The sequence below is a fragment of the Ailuropoda melanoleuca genome, chromosome 5, assembly GCF_002007445.2.
Source record: "Ailuropoda melanoleuca isolate Jingjing chromosome 5, ASM200744v2, whole genome shotgun sequence".
In the NCBI taxonomy this organism is placed as follows: domain Eukaryota; kingdom Metazoa; phylum Chordata; class Mammalia; order Carnivora; family Ursidae; genus Ailuropoda; species Ailuropoda melanoleuca.
The window spans coordinates 26,395,147-26,416,288 of NC_048222.1; the positions used below are offsets into that span (position 1 = coordinate 26,395,147).

The 21,142-nt window shown below is 50.1% G+C and overlaps 2 protein-coding genes across 6 annotated transcripts; both read right to left on the reverse strand.

The window, feature by feature from the left end:
* Positions 1-57: 57 nt before the first annotated feature.
* Positions 58-10,089, reverse strand: FLOT1 (flotillin 1). 5 transcript variants are annotated; one of them, XM_011236767.3, is made up of 13 exons: positions 9,949-10,089; positions 9,580-9,635; positions 9,222-9,297; positions 9,044-9,134; positions 8,665-8,808; positions 8,409-8,528; positions 8,225-8,320; positions 7,850-8,002; positions 2,732-2,913; positions 2,504-2,549; positions 2,252-2,389; positions 1,836-2,000; positions 58-454 (listed from the first exon to the last, which is right to left on the reverse strand). In XM_011236767.3, the coding sequence occupies exons 2-13, from the start codon at positions 9,620-9,622 to the stop codon at positions 425-427; spliced, it is 1,284 nt and encodes a 427-aa protein (XP_011235069.1). In that variant the 5' UTR covers positions 9,623-9,635; positions 9,949-10,089; the 3' UTR covers positions 58-424. The 5 variants fall into 5 exon arrangements, with proteins under 5 accessions (XP_011235069.1, XP_034516336.1, XP_034516337.1 ...); XM_034660445.1 differs by lacking the exon at positions 9,949-10,089 and adding an exon at positions 9,801-9,927; XM_034660446.1 differs by lacking the exon at positions 9,044-9,134 and having other exon boundaries at positions 9,222-9,355.
* A 323-nt stretch (positions 10,090-10,412) lies between these two features.
* IER3 (immediate early response 3) lies at positions 10,413-11,770 on the reverse strand. The gene is made up of 2 exons (XM_002928849.4): positions 11,453-11,770; positions 10,413-11,357 (listed from the first exon to the last, which is right to left on the reverse strand). The coding sequence occupies exons 1-2, from the start codon at positions 11,660-11,662 to the stop codon at positions 11,097-11,099; spliced, it is 471 nt and encodes a 156-aa protein (XP_002928895.1). The 5' UTR covers positions 11,663-11,770; the 3' UTR covers positions 10,413-11,096.
* Positions 11,771-21,142: the final 9,372 nt, after the last annotated feature.

Consider the following 21,142-nt stretch of genomic DNA (forward strand, 5'->3'; position numbering starts at 1 on the left):
GGTAACTCCTCCCATTCTGAAATGTCTTGAATGAAGGGAATAAGCTACATTCCAGTATTCATTTTGAATGAGTTCTGCTTTATTAAGTTAATTGTTCATCAGTATTAGTACTTTTGAACAGCAATTGATTTGACAAAATTGAGAACCTCCAGGCCATCCCTCAGTTTTGGTCAGGAAAATTCTAGACAATAGGTGCACACAGTCTAATTAGGAAGTTAAACTGGAGATGAGTAGGATAATCAGAAGGCTGGCATGGAACCCCTGGGGACTAGTAGTCTTGGCAGTGTGGGGTTCAGAAGAGCAACCCTTCCCCTCCAAAGCAAGGCACAGGCTATTTGGCAAGGAGATACTCAGAGAAGCCATTGTGCATGCAGTAGTGGGATCATTCCGGCAACCATGAAGCTAGGCATTGGTGAAGGATGGCTCAAGCTGTTCGCAAAGGCTTGTGGTTAACCTGGTAAAAAGACAACAGTGATGACACTTGGGAACCATGTACCCTCTTCTCCCAGCTCCCCATTTGGATGAGGGCTGCAGGGAGGACATGCATTTCCAGGAGTCTAATTTTCTGCCAGCCTATCATACCCTCTTGTCAAGCAGTCATTAGGATCCATGTACAGCACAAATCACTGAAAAGGAGTGGAGGGGGCTACGGCCTTGCCAGCACAGACCCTTCTTAGTTCCTAATCTTTCAGTCCTTTCAACGCCAGCCTTAAGAGGGATCCAAGGAACCCAGCTTGAAGGTCACTGTTATGGTCTACTGCTTTCACTTACATATGTAACTTTTTAAAAAGGTACTTAGAGAATGTGCACAAGTTGGGGCAGGAACAGGGGGGGAGGGAGAGGGACAAGCAGACTCTGCACTGAGCGCAGAGCCCAACGCAGGCCTATCCCAGGACCCTGAGATCATGACCTGAGCCGTAACCAAGAGTTGGACGCTTAACCGACTGAGCCACCCAGGCGCCTCTACATAAGTTTTTTAAGCACACTCATATATAGTATGTGCCAGGCACTTGTCCTAAACACTGCAAACACTTACTCATCTAATCCCCTTAACAATTCAATGGAGTAGATGCTATTAACCACCTGATTTTAAGGTGAGGAGAGAGGCACAGAGAAGTAGCTAACTTGTCTAAGGTCGCAGCTAGCACGCACTAGAGCCAGGACTCACACCAAAACACCGTGGCCCCAGAGCCTGCTCTCTGACCTCTAGCATCATCTATCCGTGAATCAACAGGCACCAAGAAAAGCGGTGATATGCCTTTGGAATTAATGGTCAACAGGCTGCAACCAGTTCCTTGTACTAGTGGGGCAACCACAAGGCTCTGGAGGACAGTCAGCCTGGGTTTGAAGTCTAGCTTTACCAGCTGTTTGACAGGGCCACAGTTCCTTAACATATTGAAAACTGTTTCTTTACTTTATAAAATACTATATACCCAAAGGACAGTTTGATTTAAAAAAGCCAACCAACCATTTGTGTAGAACTTTAGCACCGAGGGGCGTCTGGGTGGCTCAGCTGGTTACGTGACTGCCTTCGGCTCAGGTCATGATCCCGGGGACCTGGGATGGAGCCTGGCATCCGGCTCCCTGCTCAGCGGGGAGTCTGTTTCACCGTCTCTCCCTCCCCCTGCTACTCATGCTTTCTCTCTCTGAATTAAATGAATAAGATCTTTAAAAGCAGCAGCAGCAGCAGCTCAGCACTGTGTCTAGCATACAGAAAGCAAAAATGTCAATGCTCCTGAGCTTCCTCGGTGCTGGTCTAGTACTAGGCCTATCACGTGCCCCCGGAACCCAGAAATTCACAGAAAATCCGCAGCTCCCACCCTAGAGACCCTCACCTGGGAGATGCTGACGCCGGTGAGTCTCTCCACACTCTCTGGCAGGCGGCTCAGGATGTCCAGTACTTCCCCGGTCACTTTGGCCGCCCCCACGGTCCCACCTCCACTGGACACCAGTGTGATCTTATTGGCTGAGGTCAAGGGACCACTGATCTCCTCTGCCACCTGGTAGGTGAGAGAGGCCCACTCAGCACCTGCGGTCTGACTACGCCCCTCCTAAATCACCTCACCCTGGGCTTCAAGATCGTTATCTTCTTCACTTTGCAAGGATCATCCTTCCTCACTTCAGTCACTGGCTCATAATTCCCACCCTGAATTTACAGTCCCCTAGCCTGGGTCTCCCCAAGCCCCTCATTCCCCCCCACCCTACATTCGCTGGTTCTGTTCCTCTCCTGGTGCCCACACAACCTCCAGACCTGGGGCAGCTTCTCCAGCAGCATGTCCAGCTGAGCAGCCTCCTGGTACAGCTGGAATGCTTCTGCCTTCTTGGCCATCTGCTCGGCCTCGGCCCGGGCTCGAGCCCCTATGGCAAAGGCCTCGGCCTCCCCACGCATCTGACAATGATATAGGAAACTGTGGTACTGATGGCTGCAGTTAAGGACGAGAAACCCCAGCTCCAACAGCAACCCCCACTCACTCCACAAGCCAAGAGCCACCTCTGCACTCACCCTCACAGACTCAGCTTCTGCCTCAGCCTGCATAATCAGCTGGGACCTGCGCACAGAAAGGGGAGTGGAGGGAGGGGCTGAGGAAGGGCAAAAGGCAGGCCCGGCTGGAGAGACACAGGCTCCTGTAACGTGAGTTCCGTAGGAGTTCAGGCAGTGAGGGCCTCAGCTCTTCACGTGGGGGCACCCAGGTGGTAAAGGACTAGGATGGGGCCTGGGAGGGGCATTTACTTCTCTGCCTCAGCCAGGCGCTCCAGCTTGTAGCGCTCAGCTTCCGCAGGCTTCCGAACTCGGGCCTCCAGCTCCTTCTCCCGGCGGGCGATCTCCTGTTCCTGCACTGCCACCTGCTGGGCCCGCTCCACCACCTGCACCTGTACCCGCTGCTCCTCGATCTGCTGCTTCGTTTTGGCAACCTGGGTAGGGAAATGCTCAACGTCAGAGCTGAAGAGCAAGTTCCCAGGAACCACAGAGAGAAGCCAGGGTCAGGGCTCCAGGGTGAGACATAAAAATAGAGTAGGTACATGAAATCGGTCGCTGGTGGGCTCAGCCAGCGCAGCGGAGTCCATTTCCCGTATGGATCCCAATCAGGGCTCGGGGGGATGGCCTGCTTCTCCTCAGGGGCAGCATCAGGGGCAGGACATTTCCCAAGCAGCCTCCGCATCAACAGCTGGATAGGGCTTGGACCCAGTCCCTGTTCTCCCTCAGGCCAGGCTACGTGTCCCTCTCTTGAGCTCCCATACTAGTGTCTTTCTCCACAGTGTCCCTCTCCAGAGTATGAGCTCCTGGAGGGCTCTGATGCATGGTGGCCGTCTTCCACCTCCAGCCTCACTCATCCATCCGCTTGTCTCCATCTGTGCTGCTGTAACCTTCCTGTAGGCCACCATCAACTCCAGCCCTCCCCGCAACAGCTTCCTACTGGCTCTGGTGGTGGTGGTGGTGGGGTATGTATCTTTTCCATTTTTATCTTTTATATATGGTACACATTCAAAAGAAAAAAACGGACAGTGAGAAGCAAGGTTTCTATCCACTTATTTCCTCAAACCACCTGGTTCCTTTCCCCAGAGGCAACCACTGTGACCAGCTTCTTCTGTATTCTTCTTCCAGGGACATTCTAAACATTTACAGGATGTGTACATGTAGAATTCTTCTTATTTAGGCATATTTCATTTTCTTATTCCTGTAGAGTACAGAGATCTGAAGGCTCTTGCCAAGATTTTGGTGAGGAGAGGTACCAGAGAGGAACATGCTTCTTTACTGCCCCACGGCTCTGGCTCAGCCATGGACCATCATCCCTGTGGGTCTTACCAATAGCAGAGATGATGCCCGTGCCTTTACTGCACCCATGTGTTCGCTCCAGAGGAAATGTGCTTCTGGATATGGCACCCTTTGCTGTCTCTGACCCTAAAATTTCAAACCGCTTCCAGATTAGACTAGTTGCTCTCTCCCTCAGTGTGCAGAAACTCTCTGCGTTGGAGCCCTTCCTGCCCCTGTTTAAGCTCACCTTTTGATTAAATAACCCCCAGTAGCTTCCTTGGAAGAAGTACATGGGCAATACGTTTTTTGAGATCTTGCTTTTCTGAGATTTTTATTCTATCTTCCTATTTGAATGACAGTTAGATTGAGCACAGGTTACTATGTTAGAATTCATTTTCTTTCTTTTTCTTTCTTTCTTTCTTTCTTTCTTTCTTTCTTTCTCTCTTTTTTTTTTTTTTTAAAGAATTCATTTTCTATCCAAATTCTGAAGGCATTACTCCATGGTCTTCCATGGACTTCAGAAATCTGAAGTCATTTTGATGCCTGACCCTTTGTGATCTGTTCTTTCTCTCCGGAATATTTTAATCCTTTCTTTGTTCTCCATGTTCTGAAATTTCACAGGGTAGTTTGTTTTTCATTCATTGTATGTACATTTGGTGGACTGTTTCAATCTAGAAAGTCATACCTTTCAGAACAGATAAACATTTAAGAATTTTTTCCATTGGTTATTTTCCTCCCATTTTCTTTGTTCTCTTGATTTATTAGATTAATGAATCTGTAGATTAGGATTAATAAATGTATTACAATTAGAATTTATTAGAATTAGATTAATAAATCCATAGATTCATTAGAATTTCTTCATTGTGATTTTCCCCCCTCATTTCTGCCATCTTACTGATTTCTAAGAGCTCTTTTTTTGTTTTCTATTCCATGCCCTGATTTTCTAGCTGTGAATTCTTCTCTTATCTCACTGAGGATATTAAAAAAAAATTTTAAAGCTTTCTTCTCCCTGCATAGTATGTATCCTCCAAATTGCTTTGTTGTTTGTGGTTTTAGTCTCAGACTTCAACACTGCAGGATTCCCTCATATACCAGGTAATCCTTGGCTGCCTGCTCCCAGTGCTCCCAGGTCTAAAACAATGAAGGGAAACTGTGGGCATGTGGGTGAGGCTTGCTGACTGAGCTTCACTCTAGGGTGATCTGGGCAGGTCATCTGCTGACGAACCTCTCATTCAGGATGCTGGAAGTCTTTCCCTTTGGACTGGTCATGTTTCAGCACAGTCTTCTGATGGACTTCTTTGGAAGATGGAGGGTCTGGGGGCCAAATGGGGTAAGGCGGGCAGGGGAGGCTGTCAGCATTTAGCATTCAATGGTCACGGGAGGCTGTCAGCATTTAGCATTCAGTGGTCACATCGTGCCCGCCACTGATAAAGTACCACTGGCTTAGTTGATTACGATGGCTTTCCGGCTTCCAAAAGGGTACTATGCTTTCTGTTCCTTCTGATCCTATTCTCTCCATCTGTTTTCACCTTCTTCTTTTTTAAAATCACTGTTTGTGGTTTTAGTGAGGGTTTAGAGGGAGTGCAATTAACTGTATTTATGCAAGCCATCCACTCTGAAAAAGCTTCCAACTTATCTTCCCGCTTCCTCTCTTGTCTTCTGGGAATCAATTCTCCACAGGACAGCCAGACTGATCCTTATAAAAATGTAAATTAGACCATGGCACCTCCCTGCTTAAAGTTCTCCAACAGCATTCCACTGGGCTTTGAATTCTCTTCTAAGTCTCCAACACGGCCACCCGAACCCTATGTGACCTGGCTCTGCCTGCCTTGCCATCTTACTCACAGCATACCAACCGCACTGGATCAGAACCCTCCTCTCTGTTCTTGGGACACACCAAGCTCTTTCCTACCTCAGGGCCTTTGCACGTGATGGTCCTCTGCCTAATCACATATGGCTATTTATATTTAAAATTAATTAAAATTAAATAAAATCTAAAATTCTGTTTCTCAGTCACATTTCACTAGCTACAGTTCCACAAGCCACATTTCAAGCACTCGGTATCACAGCACAGACTTACAGCACTTCCATCATCACAGAAAGTTCTATTTGAACAGCACTGGTGTAGAATGCTCTTGGCCCACAACTCTTTACATTGCTGGCTCTTCTCATCTTCAGGTTCATCTCATAAAGCACTTCCTCACTGAAGCCTTCTTGAATCACCCCCACTGTTTTTTTCATCACCCTGTATACGTGCCTTCATGGCACTTAAACAAGATAATTAGAACCTATGAATGTTACTTACTCGCTTACTAGCTCTTTCCTGTGTTATAATCTCCACAAGGGCAGGAATCTTTTCTGTCTCATTCATACTTACATCCTCACTTCCAAAACAATGCTTGGCACATAGTAAGCACTTAATGGATATTTGCTGAATGAATCCTTAGTTCCCAAGCACCTAGCACAAAGCCTGGCACAAAATAAAGAACTGATAAAAGTTGGAACAGAGCCAAAACCAGCCCAACCCTTTGATTTGCAGATAAGGAAAGCTATATTTAGGTTAAGGACCAGCAAGCTAATGGTTTCCACTATGTTAATACTTCTCAAACTCCAATGTGTACATGAATCCCCTAGGCATTTTGTTAAAACGCAGATTCTAGGGGCACCTGGCTGGCTCAGTTGGGAGACCATGCAACTCTGGATCTCAGGGTCATGCATTCAAGCCCCATGTCAGCGTGGAGCCTACTTTAAAAAAAACAATGCAGATTCTGATTCAGTCAGTAGGACAGGAGCTGGGGATTCTGTATGTAACGAGCTCCACAGTGCTGCTGGTGCTGCTGGTAGGCAGACCACGCCGAGGAGCAAAGCACGACGCTGCACGCCATTACCTGTCATACCGCCAGGAATTTAACATCATAAACTAAAGATGTTTTGTACCGCATTATCCTTTAAGCCTATACCAACTCTTGGCAAAAACAAATTTCATAATATTGCTATCCTTTGGGTAAAGGTCTTGAAGTACAGTTGATGCTTATTATTCATGGTAGATCCTTTCTATAAAGTAACCATGAACACTGAATTAGCAAGTACTTATTCTGGTGTTAGGGGAAATACACGGTTAGGTTCCTGTGAGCCCCTGTTCACAACAGATCAGTATATATCCTTGCTTTATATGTGTTTCTGTTTAAAGATATCTTACGTAATATACAACGTTGATTCATTAACAAGGAAGTTACTGCCGACAGCACTACAACTCATGCCTGAAAGAAGCTTATCTAACACATGTAAATTCTCTATAAGGCACATCACAGCCCCCTTGCACTTAGAAACACTCAGCACTTTAGCAGTACGCTTGGGGGCCATTTTAAACAGCAAAATCACCAACAAAGAGTACAAGAATGCAAAAAACATAGCAGTAAATATACTGTGAAAATGACACTGTTTACATTATGAGAGCTGAAACAAGAAGGCAAAACATCTTGTTCAACCTCAACCGTACATCGGCAACTAAAATTTTTCACTGCTCTGTGCATGTCTGCACATGATCACAAAGGTGCCACAGGGACTGTTTCTGATGTCAACAGTAAATTTTAGTGAGTAGGCGAATTCTCAAATACAGAAATCTGCAAACAATGAGGACGACCATGCCTCCTTGCAATATCAAGGGCTGCCCATATCTCTCTTTGCAAGATTCAGAGCCCAAGTCCATGTTTTCCTTCCTCCTGCCTTTCTTGGATCACCAGGGCTGCTGTGAGCCCAGGGAAATATCAGAAAAAGGCGGCACCATTCACCTACGCAGGAATGCACAGTGGGGTGAGTGTGGGGGATGGGCTGGATCCTAGCTCTGCTTCACCCATTCATCCAGATGCCCTTACCCAGGGCACAATCTGCCCAAACATATGATCCCATCCTACTGACCATATCCCTTCTTGGCCTTTACTTTGCTTTTCAACTGAAACGCTTAGGTCTTCCAAATCTTCTTTTATGGGGGAGTTGGGTCAGAAACGTAGGGATCAGCGTTAGAATATGAGAAAGTGTGGTGGCCTACGATGGAGGACTTGAGAGGAACTAACTGCCCAGTGTGAGAGCTCTGACCTGAAGTTGATAGGCCAGGTCAGCCTGTGCTCGGCGGGTGTTGACCTCGATGTCATACGCGGCCTTCTTTAGCTCATAGTCTCTCTGCGCCTTGGCCATCTCGATCTCACTCAGGTACTGAGCAGACACCTTTTCCTGCTTAGCTTTGGCTTCCTGTCCACACAGAGATCAGGGAGGGAGTTAGAGTAGGGAGAGGAAGGCCCCAGTGGGGAAAGTCTGCTCCTCACCAGGCTCCCCTGTGTGGCCTCATGTACTTCCTCTGCCAGCCCAGCTCTATGAGCCCTCACTCAGTTGTGCCCCTTCCGTCCCCTCTCCTGCTGCACGCCCAAAAAGCCCATGGCGACCAAGTGATCCCCCAAGTGGGATCTATCTCACCCGGATCCCGGCATCTCTTTTAGCTTCTGCTTCCCCAATCCGAGCATCTTTTTGGACTTGCGCTGTTCTAGCCTTCCCTAAAGAGTGCAAATAGTCCTGTGAGAGAGAAGCGGCATTCAGAACCCTCCAGAGGGTTTAAGAGATGGGAACGGGGAACTGGAGAGGATGAGCCACCTAAGTTTACCTGATCATCATGAATGTCCTTCAGGGTGTAGCTAACCACACTGATGCCCATGTTGACCAGGTCTGAGGAGGCCACTTTGAAAACTTGCTCTGAGAATTTCTGCCTGTCCTTATAGATTTCCTAGGGTAACAGAATGGTGGGGAGGAGGAACTTAAGCTCTCAGTCCTCTGGCTACTCTCTCCCACAGACTAGCTGGGTCCTTAGGTGCCACTCACTCTGGCATCTCTTCCAGATCTTTCCCTGCCCTCAAGCCCACCTCCACAGTCATGTGAGCCATGATAGCCCTCTGGTGGCCTTCCAGAGTCTCCAGTGCAATGTGGGCAATCTCAGCCTCCGTCTTCCCCAGGAACATCTGGCAAGCAGCTGCCAACATCTCCTTGTTCTGCCCCTGGATTTTCACCTGTAGCCAGAGTAGGGATAGGGAAAGTGTGGTGAAGGTCTCATGAAGCCAGGTAGGAAGCAGGAAGAGAATGGAAGAGTCAAGTGCCTTGGGAGTCCCTGGAGAGGGGGACTTGGCAGAGACATTGCTCTGCAGCCAGAGGTTGGGAAAGCCATGGTCAGAAGATTCTTAACGTCTGGGGACAAAGAAGGTGATGAGGAAATGGACTCTGGGGGAAAGGCTCTGAAAGCCTCACCTGGGCAATGCCAGTGACTGAGATGGGGACCCCATGGCGAGTGTAAACCTTTTCACTCTTGACATTGAGGGTCAGTGTGTTGAGAGAGATCCTATGGGAAAAAGAAGGAGTGGACAGTGAAAAAAAAAGAAAAGAGAGAAAACTGGGGTTTCCCTTCCCTGGTTCTTTTTCTACCTACCTCTGGATTTGCTGGATGCAGGGCAGGACAAAGACACGTCCTCCAGCCACCATGACTGGGGGGCTTCGGCAGAAACCTGCAAGGTGCAGGGGCAGTAAACCGCAGTGGCAGGGGTAGGGCTAGAATATGGAAGACTGAAAAACGAGTGGGGGGGATAATCCCCACAAGGAAATCTGGGAGCTGGAGGGGAGGCAGTCTGGGCACTGGGACTTACAAGTGGGTGGCTTGCAGCCNCCGGGGGGGGGGGGGGGTTGGACAGAAGGCCTGGGCCTGAGGAGCTGGTAGGGAGAAGGGTAAGGGGTAAAGGCCGGACTGCAAAGGTTTGGGGGGCACTGGTTGAGAAGAGAACATTACTTACCGGAGACCACCATGGCCTCATTTGGGCCGCAGGTGAAAAACATGGCTCAGTTGAAGCTAGGGGAAAAGGAATGAAAGCCTTTGCGGGCGGGTCCACAGGAGCGAATATTCTCTCTTTCCCGTCAGTCTAGCCCCATCTCCAGCCACCAGGGCCCAGTCCCTTCCGCACCCATGGGTCCGTCCCACAGATCCCCAGCGGCTCCCTCCCCCACGCCGACTTACGGCCACTCCCTGCCCCCTGCCCGGTCCCGCCTTCGATGAGGACAGTGTCTCTCCGCTGATAAAGCTCTCCCGCGCCTAGAGGCCCCCAGACCTTGCGCCACCCTCCCCGCTCCTCCGCAGTCCGATTACATCTCCCTTCCACACCCACCTTCCCGCACGCAGGCGGCGGCCGGGCGAGGGCGCGCAGCGGATCCGGGAGCCGAGCAGCGGTCCGGGGGTGGGGACGGCCTTCCAGCAAGCGGGAGGACGCTCGCGCCGGCCCCGCGCGCTCGGCCCGCCCCTTTCCCGGCAAGCCGCGCTCGCGTTTGCCACCCGCCGCCCGCCGGGCCTGCGCGTCCTACCCCGCCTGCTGGGCGAGCGGCCGCCCCCGCCGCCGCCCTTCCCCGGCCAGGAGCTCCGCCCCGGGAAGCGGGACGTGACCTCCGTGGGCCTGCAACCCGGGGCCGGGGAGATTGCCTCATCTCTGATTTGCCCCGCGGGAACTGGGAAAACCGCACACTGGGCAACGACAGACCGCATCCGGTCACCTGGGGCGGAGCGCCCGCCGGTCCCGGGCGAAGGCGGGGAGGGGTGGGGAATCGCCGCTAGAAAAGATTCATACGTTCAGATGACTACTGACAGTATATCGACTTTATTTGTGTTCACAGAACATACCGGGCGACCCCACAGCCGCCCGCGGACAGCCCACCGATCTTTGCCACCCTAGCCACCCCTTGGGGGCAACTTCGAGAAGGCCGAAGACCAAGGACCTTATCCCCAGTGTCCGCCAAAGCCTCACACAGTAGATCCAAGGAGCTGAAATCCTGCAGGACGGAACACCCGCCCCTGAACCTACGACCCGCCACCATCCTTGACTCTTAGCCCGGGCGCCCTCCCACATCAGGACTTTTCCATTCGTTCTGAAGGAGAACCAAGGCGCCCAGCCTCCACCGTTCCCACAAAGCTCGACAAATACCAAGAGTTCTGCGTTTTCAGCAGGGAGGCACATCTCACACCCCTGCATAAGTTAAAATAAATATTACATACACCCCTCCATCACCTAGGGGGACACACATAAATACATATAAATATTAATTAGGATCAGTGAGAAATAAATTAATGAAGCTCTTCCCCACGCGGCCTGGCCCCGGAGTGTCGGTGCTCGTTTCATCCCAGACTCGGGCTGGCTTCTCCGCTGCAGCGTTGGGAGTTTAAGTCGCCTCGCAAGTCCCAGTTTGGGATACGCTCTCGCGCACCAGGTACACCTGGTGTTTCTTTGGTTTTTCGGATTCTTTTGGGGGCGGGGGGCAGTCCCGGTTAGAAGGCGGCCGGGTGTTGCTGTAGAAAAGTGCTGAGGTCCAGAGCGTAGTCCGAGGGCCCAGAGGTCAGATTAAGGGGCTCGAGGACCGGGGGCGCCGGGGTGGGTGCGGGGGACGCGCCGCTGGGGGCGTCCTCCGGGGCCAGCGGTGCCGGCACACCCTCTTCAGCCATCAGGATCTGGCAGAAGATGACGGCGAGCAGGAGAAAAAGGAGCCTTTTGGCAGGGTTCGGATCCTCGACTGGCAGCTGGCGCCGGACCTGAAGAGAGACAACAAAGGCGACAGGTTAGCTGAGGACCCCGGCGTCCGGCCGTTCCCCCTGCCCCTCCGGCTGCCCACTTCCACGACACTCACCACTCGTGGGTAGAGGACCCTACGGCTGCGCTTCCGATGCCCGCGGGAGGCGCTGGGGCGCGCGGCGGGGGCCACCGCGGGCTCCGGGAGAGGGTCGAAGGTGAAGATCTCAGGACCAGAGCCCCGACGGGGTCCGGGACTGGTGGAGGAGACGGGGGTCGGGGCCCGCAGGACGCTCATAGTGGGGAGGGAGCTGCGAGAGTGACACATCGTGCGCGGAGCGGAGCGGAAGGCCGAATGCGGACCGGCAGCGGTGCAGAGCAAATTATGTGCCCCAGAATGGGGCGGGTCCTTCTCGACTCCACCCGAGCAAGCTGGAAATTCCGACGGTTAAGCAAAGAGAGGGGGTGGCGACTTGGCCTGTGCAACCTAGGTGCCGAAGTGTGTTTTGTGAGTGTGTGAGTCGTGAGTGGGGTGGGTGAGATCCCCGGCGGCAGGCACATGTCGGGGCATGTGGTAGCTGGACAGCGGCCAACAGATAGCTTAGGAGGTGGTTGGGCGCCGCCCGTCCCTGGGGAGGCAGGAGGACTGACATGAAGAAATCTGGCCGTGCTGGGACAATAATGACCCAGCAAAATGAAGGAATTACAGTTACACACTCACATTCGTGCATTTGTAGATACACATAGAAAACACACACACACACACCCCAAGAGGAAAATCATTACAGAAATAGCCAAGAGACAGATAAATGAACACACTAGCACACACAGATGCGAAGCTGCCTGCCTCAGCACACACTACATTGTAGGGGCCGAAAAATCGTCCTTTCTTTCCTTCCAGCTTCTTTGGCTGGTCTAATAATTAAATTGCTGTAAGTAACAGGAGAAACAGGTTTAATTACAGGAAGCTGTGAGATTCAAAGGCAGTTAAGGTTACATGCCATCTTGAGCTAGGGAATGGAACAGGGGCCTGGGTCTTCAAAAGGAGGAGGGCAGTGCACCAGAAGAGAAGAGGAGATGTTTGCCCTGCCAAGCAGGTAAGTCTTTCAGATAAAAGGTATCTGTGGTGATCGCTGCCTTTGTGGGTCAGGCCCCTATCTCAGTTCCTTTCGGCAGTTAAGGGAGAGAGGTGAAAAGCTTTTCCGGAGTCTGCTGGGTGTAGACTGCCTTCAGTTCGGAATAATTCACGTGCCAAAGTGGCCCATTTTGGGGTGGCCTATTCTGCTCCCCTGTACCATGCACATACACAGAGCAAAGGTGTAGAGACTTCGCAGGGGTAACACAATAAAGCTACCTACGCGGGTGTGGGCAGAAATGCTCACATGAGGCTGGTGCCTCACAAAGGCAAACGGTTAGCCTCCATCCAGATTCGTCCCTTGTCGTATAGAAAAAAATCACAAAATCTATGTAAAGAACATTTTAAACTGTGAGACATCATACAAACGCGGTAATGACAGTAACTTAAGAGAACTAGTGTATTTTCATAACTGCCTTAGAGACAGCTGCTCATGGACACACAGTTCAACATCCTTTGAGCATTTACTGGTGCCAGGCACCCTGTTAATGGGTCTGTTGGAAGTACGGAGGTTGGTTTCTGTATATGGGCTGCTGAGTGAGGCAGGCCAGATTCAGCCGGCACCTCACGCTAAGCATGGGGAGGGGACCCTGACCAGGAAAACTCTCTTGAAGGTCTTAAGGAAACTGAACACTAAGTGCAAAGGGGAGACCCAAAAGAGCTAGTGTTCCCATCTGTCTAATCAGAAAGGGTAGGCTTCATGGAAGAGTGGCATTTGAGATGACTTTGAACAGTGGGTGGGATGCCACAGAGTCAGATGTGGAAGATGACTGTGAGGAAGAGAATGGAATCAGCAAAGGCCTTGAGCTGGAAAAGTACAGGATGTGTTTGGGGAATCACAAGAAAAACAATCTTACAGTAAGTTTCCTGTAAAGGAGTGGTGGGAAGTAATGATTCTGGAAAGGAGGTGGGCAGAGTAGGGAGAGCTTAGCTGGACCTCCAGGAGATTGAGTTTGACTCTAGATTCTGGGTTCTGTGGGTCACGGAAGGCAATTCAAGGAGGGTAGTTCAAGCTGGGAGCTAAGGAGGATGACAAGGATGCCCTGGATGGGGAGACACTGAGGCAGGGGTAGGAGGCTATTGGAGAGGCTCAGGTGGAAGGTAACAAGGGCCTGAGATGGGCCATGGAAGAGGAAGCCAAAAGGAAGGGTGGCAGTAAGAGACATTCCTAGCATAAGACCACGGCAATTTAGTCATGAGATGGGAATCATTAAAACCTGGGAGCGTGGAGAGTGGGGTGCTGACAGTAAGAGCATGAAGGCATCGAGGCTGACTCCAGGATTTGAAAGGCATCTGGTCTTTATTCCAGATCATATTATGCCTGGTGCACGCAGAGTACACGTATGATCTCTTCCGTTACAGGCTGCGTCACACCTGTCTCTGTGCCCTGCATGAAACCCAGCACAGCACCTTACCTGTGGTAGTTGCTCAACGGTCTTGTTAAATGAAAGCTGAAAATGCAGAACTAGAAATGCACATATGGTATTCACACCCTGGCTGGCTCACCCCATCCTTTGAGACACAGATTCACTCCTTCAAACCCCACATACACATTTATAGCATCTTAAGAACAGCTGGGACAATTTTTTTNTTAAGATTTTATTTATTTATTTGACAGAGATAGAGACAGCCAGCGAGAGAGGGAACACAAGCAGGGGGAGTGGGAGAGGAAGAAGCAGGCTCACAGCGGAGGAGCCTGACGTGGGGCTCGATCCCATAACGCCAGGATCACGCCCTGAGCCGAAGGCAGACGCTTAACCGCTGTGCCACCCAGGCGCCCCCAGCTGGGACAATTCTTACACACACACCAAATAAGGAACACCTAATGGCATTTCTCAACCAAGGCCGTGTGGAATGCAAATAGGGACATCCCCACAGTTGGGCTCTGAGAGATACGTTATTGCTGTATATACAACTGCTTCCCGGGCCTCTGTGTCTCTGTATTGTATACCCACTACTGCTGGCTAAACTCCTGTGTTACATTCTTCTTCCTGACCAGCATAAAACACACCTCTACAGAGACACGTCCCTTTCCCATACCTGCCTTTTCACTCCTGCTGTCATTGTTTTTACGCCCAAGCAGTGAGCCTACACACCTATCTGCACCCTTATTCCAAGGCAGCCTGCACACTACACGATGATTGACATGAGTACACGACTACTTGCCTGTGTGTATGGGCCCACATACATGCTCACACAGATGTCAATTGGGGGTGGGGGGGAAGAGGGGGCGGTGGCACCCAAGGTCAGGAATGCACAGCTTGTTTATGATGGAAAATTTCTCTAGGGCATTTGGCAGGGGAGGGGAAATGAAGAAGGATGTCAGGATCTTGTTTCACCACTACCTCCCACATCTGGAATCTGGGCCTCCAGCTGGGCCTAGTTATCTTTACCGTCCTCCTGGCACAGAGAGACCTTTCTTTGTGGCAAGACTAGAATGGGGCAGAGAAGAACCAGAAAACTCAGACTGCTCGCCATTCCTTCTCAACCAATCTCATCCCCGTTCCTGCTACCCTCAGAGACCCATGGCTCTGCCTCACCCCATCTCCTGCCATACAGGAAGCTGGGGAAAGGTTGAGAGTGAATCATTAAGCCAATGAAAGGGTGCGGGGGTGAGCGCTGGGGGATGAGTTAAGTAAGGCCAGGAAGGGCCAGGGGCTGAGACCAGCAGCTGGACCAGTTCTCACTGCCCTAATCCTAGGGAAACAGGCCCTTGGCCCCTTTCCAGTTCACTGCTCTCACTGCTCCTCATTTCCTCCCCATCTTCCCCAAGATTGCTACGATCCTTCCTTTCCCTCATTTGACCTGTGATCTTGACCTCCCACCAACCTCTTTCTTAGCCCCTTGTTCATTTTCTTATAACACTTGCTACATGGGGAATCATTTTATGTATTTTTTTTTACTTTTTGTTGTTGTTTGTCTCCCCCCCACTGGAGCATAATCTCCGTAAATATACAGGACCACATCCGCTCTTTTTTCTCATGATAACTTGGTGGTATCTCCAGGACTTGGCCTTCCACCTAGTAGGGGTTAATAACTATTCTTAAATCCATCTCCTCTGAGGAGCTACCCCTCACCCTCAGAGGTGTCTGTTTGTCCAGCTGTGTCCTTGCAGAGCTTCCCCCGTCTCCCCCCACCCAAAAGCTTCCTCTCCGAAGAGGAGATGTGCAATGCTCAGCTGTGGCTAGGGAGGAACTGCCGTTAAATTGGGAATGGCCGTGATGGAGGGCAAAGCACTGGGCCTCACTCTGTATGAATGCCTGGCGTAAGAGTGAGTCATGCCTGCTGGCCCACCTGGAGTACTGCCCCATTGCTGACCGAAGTCTAGAATGGGGGACAGGGGTAATGGGAAGGAGACAGATATTTGGAAGTGAGAGCATTTGAAAAAAGGAAGCAGGTAGAGGGCTGGAGTCAGGGTACTCTGGAAACAGAAACTGAGAGCTCAGCGGCACCTGGCACTTGGTAGACGCCCAGTAACTTTGTTGCCTTGAGATGGATTTGTGGTAGAAAGGAGACATGGTGTAGCGAAGAGCATATTAGAATCTGGTGGTGTTAGAGGAAACTGGGTTTAAATTCTGGCTCTGTTACCTACGAACTACATGATACTGGGCCAGCTACTTTACTTCTCTGAAAATATCTCCTCAATTGAAAAGTAGGCATATTGGTTTTAAGGTTACTGTGAGGATTGGGGATATGAGTGTACTGCTCCTAGGCACATAGCAGGTGCTTCCTCTGTGATGGCCATTATTAGGATTATGCGAAGAGGGGCTGCTTTGGAGGAGATATGGGCAGCAGTGGGCTAACCCAGGAGTAGGAGACCAGGATAACAAAATAGACTCCAAGTGCTAAGATCACCAGGAGATAGAATTTCTCTTTCTGTTTTTATCCCCCCTTCCTTCCCTCTCCATCTCAGGCAGGTTTTGTGGCTTTTTGTTTTCTCCAAAGAAGCAGAGACTTCTGCATTCCTAGTTCTTGTTCAGCCAGTGTGGCTTATTTTAAATACCCTTCCCCGGCCCCATGCACACACATTCCAGTTGGAACAATTCTCGCCAGAGGCCTGGCAGTAGGGTGGGGTGGCAAGTTCTTGGCAACAAGTTAATAAATGACCATCAGAGACACCGGTTCGGGCCTTAGGAGAGGCAAGATCAGTCCCGGGCTGTTTTCCCTGATGCAAAAGCAGGGCAAGAGTGCCCGGAGCACCAGGACAAGGTCACAAGAGAACACGGTATCCCCCGCCTCGGGATGCAGGTTGGCCCCTCCCAGCTCAGCTCCACTCAACCAGAATTCCCTGGAGGCGCTGAGAATGGGGAGCTGAGAAGGGACCCAACGTGCCTGTTTTTCTGCCAGTGCTGGCTTCCCAGGACCCGGGGTTGTAGCTCCTCCCTTTGGCCTCAGTTTCCTACAGGTAAAAACTTCATGGGAGCAGGACTTTATCCATCTTGTTCATTGCCCTGTATTCAGTGCCCAAAACTGTGCTTCTCCATCAATCCCAGCTGCCTGAAAAGGCTGGGAAGTAGGGCTCTTTAATCCATCGATGTTACAGAGCTGTTCAAACAGGAAGCAGCTTGCATCTCTCGGTAGAGCGCTCCCATTCTCGGTAGAGCGCTCCCATAAGAGCCCTGGAGAGTATGATTGTGATTTAATTCAAAGCACAATACGTGTGGTGGGGGAGGGGAAAGTGCAACAAATAAAGTATTTCCCCCTTTGTCCTGCCTTTTCAGACACCCTGTATTTACTTGATGAGTTGCTCTGTAAAGTCAAGCATTTAGATCAAAGGCTCTCTGATGTCTCTCCCTCGTCTGTCGCCCCACGATTCCGCAGTGTCTCCCATGGGTTCTCAAAAGTTAAACTAAGTCTCCCTCCTACTTCCAACACAGCTGCCAGAGGCTCTTTCCTTTGAAGGTTGGGAGAGGCCTCTGGGGGTGGGATGAGCGCTCCCGGCTGGCGGGGCTCCAGCCCCTGCCCAGCCAGCTTGCGTGCTAGTGCTGGGTCTTGACTGGCTGCCAGGGGGTGAGCCCTGAAGCGATTTTCTGGGAAGGGTAGGTGCCTGTGTGACTCAGAACCAAGTTAGGGAAAAAACATGCTCACTCAATCTCTGGCACCCTCCTGCCTGGCCTGGCTTTGACCATGAGCTCATGAAAGAGGAAGCTGGGCCTGGCAGACAGGAGCCCTGCCTTCCCTCATGTTTTCTCTCCATGGCCTCATGGATTCCCTGGAGTGTCTGGGCCTCATGTTGCCGTCATCCTGGCTTCGGGGTGGCCCTGACCCTACTCTTCTATGACAGTCTCCCTTCCCAGACGATTGGTCAGTTTTTTTCCCCAGGTTGGAAATCCCACCCAGCACAGAAGCGGATTGCTCACAAGGGGAGGCTGAAAATACCCTGTTGGTCTCTCCCATGAACCATGACTGTTTGGGTTTGCTCCTGTGACTGCTGTGTCTCCAAGTGGTGCTAACGCGGAGCCTGAACTAAGGGCTCACTTGGGAGCTAGGGTTCAGGAAGGAACCAGGGGGTCCCAAAGTACTGGGCAGCCGAACTACCCTCAGGGCTGCTTTATACTCACTGAGACTTACGTAATACTTCTGGCATGCAGGGCAGCCCACTACCAGAGGGCACATTTTATTTCAGTGGAAATTATGACAAGGATGGGCCATGAAGAACCTTCCTAACTTTCCTCCCCACAGTCCATCTTCTTTTTCTTCCCCAGAGTTTTTCTTTCTTTCTTTCTTTCTTTCTTTCTTTCTTTCTTTCTTTCTTTCTTTCTTTCTTTCTTCTTCCTTTCTTCCTTTCTCTTTCTTTTTTAAAGATTTTATTTATTTATTTGACAGAGAGAGACAGCGAGAGAGGGAACATGAGCAGGGGGAGTGGGAGAGGAAGACGCAGGCTCCCAGGGGAGCAGGGAGCCTGATGGAGGGCTTGATCCCAGGACCCCGGGATCATGACCGGAGCCAAAGGCAGACACTTAACGGCCAAGCCACCCAGGCGCCCCTCCCCAGAACTTTCTTGTTAAAAGATGGACTTGACCAAATCAGTGCCTGCCTAGTGACTTCTGTGCCCCCAAACTCTCTCGTGGGGCTGGACTGGCTTCTCAACCTGAATCTGGGCAACTTCGTCCAGGCTTTCTCTCTCAGCTCCCCCAGTGCAGTCCTGGTGCCCTGAGATACAGTGCTATGTCTGATTTTGTGCTTTTTCTCACCTGTGCCAAACTCTTACCAACTGGACCCTTCGCACATGTGGTTTCTTCTTTTTCCTCTTCATTCTCCTGAGAAAACCTCGCCCTGACTCCCGCATGCAGTATTAGTCCATCTACTTTGTACGCCAAACACAGTTATAGTCATTTGCTTATTGGTCTTTTTTTTTTAAATGTATTTATTTATTTGACAGAAAGGGAGAGAGCACTATCGGGAGAGGCAGAGGGGGAATCTCAAGCAGACTCCCTGCCGAGCATGCAGGCTGACTCGGGGCTTGATGTCACAACACTGAGAGTTGGATGCTTAACCGACTGAGCCACCCAGGTGCCTCGTCTATTGATCTTTCTGATTGTCTGCACATGCTAGTACCCTTTCTGGTCACTACCATCAGACATTGTGATGAAGCCATTTTGATGCCAGGAACCTATTGACAAGGCAAAAAAAGTTATTAAATTGTCAGCATTTAAAGAAAATCAAAAAGAAATGTGTAAAGCAGATATTCTCAACCCATCCCTGTGGGTTTTGTTCCTCCTGTTCCTGACTCCCACTCTTTCACATAGAGTTTGCTAGTGCTTGGTGATATTACCTTTTTATTAAAAGCCAGGCATAGGGGCGCCTGGGTGGCTCAGTCGGTTAGATGTCTGCTTTCTGCTCAGGTCATGATCCCAGGGTCCTGGGATCAAGTCCCGCATCAGGCTCCCTGCTCAGCGGGGAGTCTGCTTCTCCCTCTCCTCCCCGCTTGTGCTCTCTGTCATTATCTCTGTAGCTATCTCTGTCTCTGTCTCTAAAATAAATAAATAAAATCTTTAAAAATAAATAAATAAAAGCTAGGCATATGGAAATATAGCTTACATATAGTAAAATGTATCCTTTTTAAGAGTACAGTTTAATGAGTTTTGACAAACTCATACATTGTGTAAATGTCAATACAGTCATGATATAGAGTATTTCCTTGCCCCAGAAAATTCCTCCTGTGTAGTCAATACCCTCTCTCTACTCCCAACCCCTAGCAACCACTGCTCTGATTTCCATTTCTGTACTTTTGCCTATTCTAAAATGTCATATAAATAAAACTATACTAGGCACTCTTTTGTGTCTGGGTTCTTTTGCTCAGTATAATAGCTCTGTGATTCGCCCATGTTCTTCCATGAATCAGATTTCCTTTTGATTTCTGAATAGTATTCCATTGTATAAACATACTACATTTGGCTACTTTTTCACTCTTGCTGGACGTTTGTGGCTTATTCCTCTTGTTGGCTATTGTGAATAAAGCTACTATGAACGTTTTATACAACTCCTCTTCTGGACATGTGTTCTTATTTTTCTTGAGTAAGTATCTGGGAGTACTATAATTAGGTATAGATTTAACTTTATAAGAAATTGCCATTTAAAAAAAAAAAAGGAAATTGCCACGTTGTTTTCCAGAGCAGTTTACCATTTTATTCTTTGACAGAACTGTTGAAGGAAGCTGCCTCGAAATACCTCTGTCGCTGGGGCAGCTGGCTGGCTCGGTTGGTAGAGCGTGCAACTTTTGATCTCAGGGTGGTGAGGTCAAGCCCTACTTTGGGCTAAGTATAACTTACTTAAAAAACAAAACAAAACAAACAAAAACATCTTTGTCTACTAACTCTGCCAAGTGAAAATGATTTCCTCATCAGAGAACAGGTTCTCGGGTTACCTCAGGGGACAGGGATAGGCTGGAATGCCACTATCTCCTTGGTTAGCAACCTATCCCCTAAAGAACTGGCATGTCCTCAGGATGCCGCAGCAGTTTCCCTCCAAACTGCAGCAGCTCCAGGAACATCCCCTGCCTGCCCCCCCAGACCACCCGATGCCCTACGGCTCAGTATCTCTGTCTGCCTCACTCCCCACTCAGGTTCTGCTACGTGGCTCTGCGCAAGTCCTGTGGCATCATGTACAAGTAACACGAGCCCACACTGCCTTGTAGGCACTGTTCTTTCTTTTTTTTTTTTTTTTTAAGATTTTTATTTATTTATTTGACAGAGATAGAGACAGCCAGCGAGAGAGGGAACACAAGCAGGGGGAGTGGGAGAGGAAGAAGCAGGCTCACAGTGGAGGAGCCTGACGTGGGGCTCGATCCCATAACGTCGGGATCACGCCCTGAGCCGAAGGCAGACGCCCAACCGCTGTGCCACCCAGGCGCCCCGGCACTGTTCTTTCTGACTGCTATACACACATCAATTCATTAAAGCTTCACAACCCCCTACTATTATTATTATTTTTTAAGATTTATTCATTTATTTGAGGGGGGCAGGGGCAGAGGATGAGAGAGAATCCCCAGCAGACTCAAGTGGGGAGCCTGACACAGGGCACAGTCTCACAGCCCTGAGATCATGACCTGAGCTGAAATCAGGAGTCGGACGCTTAACTGACTGAGCCACCTGGGTGCCCCCCTACTATTATTATTTACACCCTCATTTCACAGACGAGGAAAATGAGAGGTTCAGGGAAGCAGCTCACTTT